General features: G+C 31.7%; 1 protein-coding gene across 1 annotated transcript in view; it reads left to right on the forward strand.

Annotated features, from left to right (window-relative positions):
- LOC100182543 overlaps positions 1 to 5,077 on the forward strand; it is a 7,358-nt gene extending 2,281 nt beyond the window's left edge. Inside the window, exons 5-14 of the mRNA XM_002128361.5 lie at positions 235 to 312; positions 632 to 745; positions 1,163 to 1,288; positions 1,410 to 1,534; positions 1,759 to 1,863; positions 2,017 to 2,165; positions 2,484 to 2,565; positions 2,986 to 3,113; positions 3,494 to 3,616; positions 3,941 to 5,077. Of these exons, the coding sequence (XP_002128397.3) occupies positions 235 to 312; positions 632 to 745; positions 1,163 to 1,288; positions 1,410 to 1,534; positions 1,759 to 1,863; positions 2,017 to 2,165; positions 2,484 to 2,565; positions 2,986 to 3,113; positions 3,494 to 3,616; positions 3,941 to 4,125 (1,215 nt within the window). The 3' untranslated portion in view covers positions 4,126 to 5,077. The remainder of the gene's footprint in view (positions 1 to 234; positions 313 to 631; positions 746 to 1,162; positions 1,289 to 1,409; positions 1,535 to 1,758; positions 1,864 to 2,016; positions 2,166 to 2,483; positions 2,566 to 2,985; positions 3,114 to 3,493; positions 3,617 to 3,940) is intronic.
- Positions 5,078 to 5,563: the final 486 nt, after the last annotated feature.

A 5,563-nucleotide genomic window follows, 5' to 3' on the forward strand; every position in this document is an offset into this window, starting at 1 on the left:
TTATCCAAGACATTATTATTCCATTTTTATCAATAAGCGTGTTTCAACAACTGTTGTTATACGGTTACTACCTGTCTTTTTGCTTTTGTCAACTCTTGTTCTTCGTTATCCTGACCGAAGGGACAAAATAAATTTCATTCATTCATCACTGGGAAAATGTTTTAAATATTTAGAAAATAAATTGGTTTAATTTCGAACATCATCCGATAACAATAATGATTGTTTCTATTCCAGGTTATTCATTTCCTTAACAAAACTCCAGCCACATCAACAGCTATATTTGCTGGTAGTTTATACATTACAGATTTTGAGGTTAGCTACTTATTTTATGTTCTAAAAATGCTTAAAACGATAAATTTATTACATACACTGATAATTGCATCAAAGGCGAGCCTCGAACCCATGACCTCTGGGTTATAGGCAGGCGCGCTAACCAACTGCGCTACGGAGACGATCAACACATTTGAAGTTTTTAATTGTGTGAAATTAAGATTACTTTTACCAGTTAAAAATAGAATGTCATATTTCAGCTGTTTTTTTTTCACACCAAACAGAAAATAAAATTAAATTATATTGTAATATCTTTAGGTTTTATTTTATCAACTGATATTCTATACCTGTTTAACAACAGCTAGAGAAGGAAATGTCGCAACGAGATGAGAGAAATGTTTGTGAGTTGTGGAAAGAATTAAAACTCAAAAAATCTTTCAATGAAAATCTTAATACGGGTGACATTTCCAAGGGGGTAAGATATTTAACTGTTTTGTCATTAATGGGACAAATGTTGAATATTCTGTTTATGTTATACTCCGTAGCTTCAAACGATAAATAAAATGAATGTAACTTGCCGTATCCTCATGTGGCCGGACAACAACAGTTGTTATAACACGGGTGTTTTGTTTTATACACCTTTTGCCAGCTTATGAGATACCACGAATGTAACTTTGCGGGTGATTATTTTTTTCTGTAAAGCTACCAATTTAGACAACGCATTAGTGACCACTAGGTTGGTAAAATTACCATGTGGCCAAGGACACAACAGTATCATACCACCAGGCTTTGAACCAGTACCCTCCTGGTTAGAGGCAGGCGCGCTAACCACTAAACCACTGAACCACAGTGCCAGATAATGTGCATAAATACAATGTTTACTGTTAATTAGGTAGAACACACAGAATGGGTTTTTATCCGAAGAAATCAAGACGATTTAAGAGCAAGTCACATGACTACAGTATCTGCTCTTGAAGGAGATTTACCAGATGGTGTCATTATTAATTATAACGTACCGGTAATGAGTTGGTTCTTTTATGTTTTTTATAAATGTATCTGTAGTTTGGTGGTTCTTTTATGCTTTGTATGAATAACTGTAATAAAAGGGTAAAAAAGTTTTATTTATTTAATATAATAAGGTTATAGAAGATGAAGAATGTAGTGAAGAGTCAGAAGATACTGATAGTGAAGATTTTGATCTTGGATGCGAGGAATCAAATGAAATTTTGGAGGATGAAGGAATTTGCATTGACAGTGATGCGAGGTGAAGATTTATAAATTTTAAATCTAGCAACACTGATCTGTTGATTTTAAATCTAGCAACACTGAACTGTTAATTTTATGGTAAAATGTAAACGGAACACGATGTATGAAACAGAACATCTGTGTTATAACAACTTTCATTTTCTCACCATGTGAGAATCAAGCAATTTACATTCATTGTTTCATTTAAAACAAGTTTTTTTGCAATGTAACCTTATGTTTTAGTGGAACTACATTGCCAGAACATTCAACGATAAAATTGGATGACCACAGAATATTAGAAGAAACACAGAATGCTACATCAAGTACTCTTCAAGATGAAAAATACATGTAAATATTTTAGCCACTTATATTAAATTTTGAAAAATGTGTAATTGGATCACAGTTTATGAATCCAGAATTGAGTTGAATTAAGTATAACATTTTTTTTCCTTTAAACAAATTTTTAATTTTTAGAAAATAAAAAACATTGTAAACTCACAGAAACAAACTTACCATTACTGAAGAAGTCCCATCAGTTGAACCAAAAGAACATTTATTCTCTACCAGCAACTATAACACAGATGTCACCCCCGCTTCATTTTCCCAACCAAGTTCACTTTCAGCTTTGGATCTGACATTCCCTGCAACAAGTAAGCCATTTATACAGACTGTCGTTTTCCCGCAACGCGAAGATAAATTAAATTACATTCATTCAATGATTCAGGATCCCCGCACCCACTAGAAACATTTCTCGCTGATCTAAAAATCACCATTGCAATGTTTGCTTGCCTTTCAAAACTATATACAAAAAAATATAATGATCATTCACTTATTTTTAAAATTATCATGTGCTTACTTTTAAACTATTAAAATGTCAAAAATTGTATCATAAAGTACTACAATTAAAATGAGAAAATTTTCCAAATTTTACAAATGTGGGGAATTTTAATCTCCTGTTTTATTACCAGGTTCACACAAACAATATAAAGATATATTTGATGTTGACAAATGTCTTGAATTATGTATTTTGCTACATAACGAACAGAACTCGTAAGTTATATCTATTATATTGCAAATGACATAATAATTATTAAATAGTTCTCGTAATATTTGAGATCAATTGTATTACAAATTACATAAAAATTAATAAAAGTTTTTTGTTGTTAACTTCAAAGCTGACACAGGGCAAAATGAAAAAAATGATCACCCACAAAATTACCCATGTGGTTACTCGTAAGTGGACACGGGGTGTATGAAACAGAACACCTGGGTTATGACGAATGTGGTTTTGCCACTGCGCGAGGTTAAAGCAAGTTACATACGCGATAACTTAGAAACGAGCAGGAGGTGTATAAATCAAAACACCTGTGTTACAACGACTGTCATTGCCCGGTCACACGAGTTTAAATAAATGAATTCAGTTTAACTCGGCTGTTTAAAGTTCATTAAACTTACCAATATTTATTATAGGAACGATACCATTATTGAATGGGTTGAAAACCATGTGGGAAGGAATTTCTGGATGTCAGGTCCGTTTATAAAGTGTTTGATTTCAGTCATCTGCGAAAAGGCTGTAAATGATGATCTAAATAGCCCTGGTGAGAAATTCGTTTTTAATAAAATATTTAGATTTATTTGGACCATTGACTAATAACTATTGATAAAATAATATAAAAAAAACAATGAGCAAAGAAACATACATGGTAACTCGTAAGCTGGCTTGAGATATCTCACTAATGGGTTGTCCAAATTATCAGCTGTACACAAAAAATCCCCCACAAAGTAGCATACATGGTAACTCGTAAGCTGGCACTAGGTGTTAAACCCGTATTATAACGACTGTCGTTTTCCGGCCACACGAGGATAAAGTAAGTTACATTCATTCATTTATTAATTATATATTTATGTGGTAGGTATTTTATAAGATCTTTTGAAAACGGTTATAATGCTAGAAGTTTATTTAAAAAAATGTTCACAGAAAATGCAATAAACAAAAGATCTCCTTTGGTTGTGTTTTATATTTTAAACTCAAAGGAAAATCTCCAACAAGATATAATTGAGGAAGTTTTAACTTGTATTGACACATGGGGGTATAGTCAAGGTAAGAATTCTTCATTTCTGCCTGCCTTTAACCCAGAGGTAATGGGTTCAAAGCTCGGTGAAACCATTGTGGGCTTATGTATGTTTGGGCAAGATACTTAACGGCAAATGCTCCAACCCAGTGGTCACTAACGGGTTGTCCAAACTGCTAGCCATACATAAAAAATACCACCTGCAAAGTTACATGCATGGTAATTTATAAGCGGACACGAGGTGTATGAAACAGAATATTTATGTTATAAAAACAACTGTTGTTTTCCGACCATGTGAGATTAAATAAGTCTCATTCATACATTTCATATTATATCAACATTTTTTTCCACAGAAACCATTTGCTTATTATTACACCAGTTTTATCACAATGAGGTCATATATGAATCCTCACTACAATCATGGGCCGTGAATGATCAATCCATGAAAGCAAAACTTGTGAAAGAATTTTCATTTCATGAATTCCCAGAACTCTGGAAAATAATGGCAAAAAATCAAAATTTTGCCAGAAATGTTTAAAACATTTGTGTTTTAATAACTTTTCTGTTTTTTTTTAATTTATAAAACGCGTGATTTTTTACCTATAAAGGTTTTACTGCCATTGCAATTGATTAGGCACTTTTGTTGGACTAAAACCCTTTTTAATTGAACAGTTATTCTTTGTTGTTATTTTAGTTGTTTCTTTGTACATTATAATTATAAAACAATTGTATATTGTATGTAAAAAACTTTAATAAAAGTATGTTGAAAAATCAGATTTAGGTTAAGAATTTTTTTTCTTGGAGAAATTAAACAGTTGCACGGTACTTGTGACAGAAAGAATTTCATTTGGTGTCTCTAAAATGCACGCGAATAAAAAATAAAATGGTGCAATTTCATAAAAAAAATAGTAATTTTTCGCAATTATGAAATTTTAGAGACCCCCAAAAGATTATGAAAGATTTAGAAAATTTATTAAAAATTTTATGGAAAATACAATTTGTGAAAAACAATAATTTTGTAAACCCCAATCAACACTTGTTACTTTTTACCAAAAGGCTATAAAATGAAGATCACTGTGTTAATTTTTAAATGGAAAAAAGTAACTATATTTTAAGTAGAAGATATAACTGTATCACATTTTATAATTTAGTTAAAACGCGCCAATATACTTTTTGAGATTCAATTATATTTTGCATTTTTTTTTGTAAAATATATATTTATTGGTTTAATATTTAATGAAAGGTTATATAATGAGACAACACTATTTCATTCTGTAACGAAGTTACCGAGTTTAATAAGACCAACTTTTAACACGAATAGAGTTGAATATATTCATACATGCATAATTAATCGTATTTGCAGCAGTTTAAACATAAACAGGTATTCGGTTGTGACATAACAATAGGCTTTTATTGTGATAAATAATACAAAGAAAAAAACTTGAAATATTTCGTCAAACTGACATTTTTTATGAGAAAATGAAATCAAGGAAATAAATCGAAAAATTTCGTCAAGTTGACGTTTTTCCATCAGAAAATGAAAACAAGGGAAAAAACTTGAAAAATTTCGTCAAACTGACGTTTTTTTATCAGAAAATGAAATCAAGGGAAATGCTTGAAAAATTTCGTCGAGTTGACGTTTTTGTTATCAGAAAATGAAATATATCATTGGAACAATATGAAAGAAAATAATGTGTACAAGGAGAATAACTTAGGACTCTATATATATATGGTTGAATGGCTAAAGATTTCGCTGCAATGATCGGTCTGAAGTATTGCTGATTGAATCCCAGTCTTCATGTACTTCTGGTCGTTTCCCGTTTTCGTATAAAGTGTTTTGGTCAAATGAGGAGTTCAGTTGCTCATACATGCCTTGGGGGGCCTCCGTGGGCGGGTAAACAGCCATTGTGTGTCTGAAGAACTGGTTGGCCCACTGCTGTTGCATTATTATTGGCTGTTGGGCATAACCTCCAGGC

Source organism: Ciona intestinalis, chromosome 7 (assembly GCF_000224145.3).
Source record: "Ciona intestinalis chromosome 7, KH, whole genome shotgun sequence".
Lineage (NCBI taxonomy): Eukaryota > Metazoa > Chordata > Ascidiacea > Phlebobranchia > Cionidae > Ciona > Ciona intestinalis.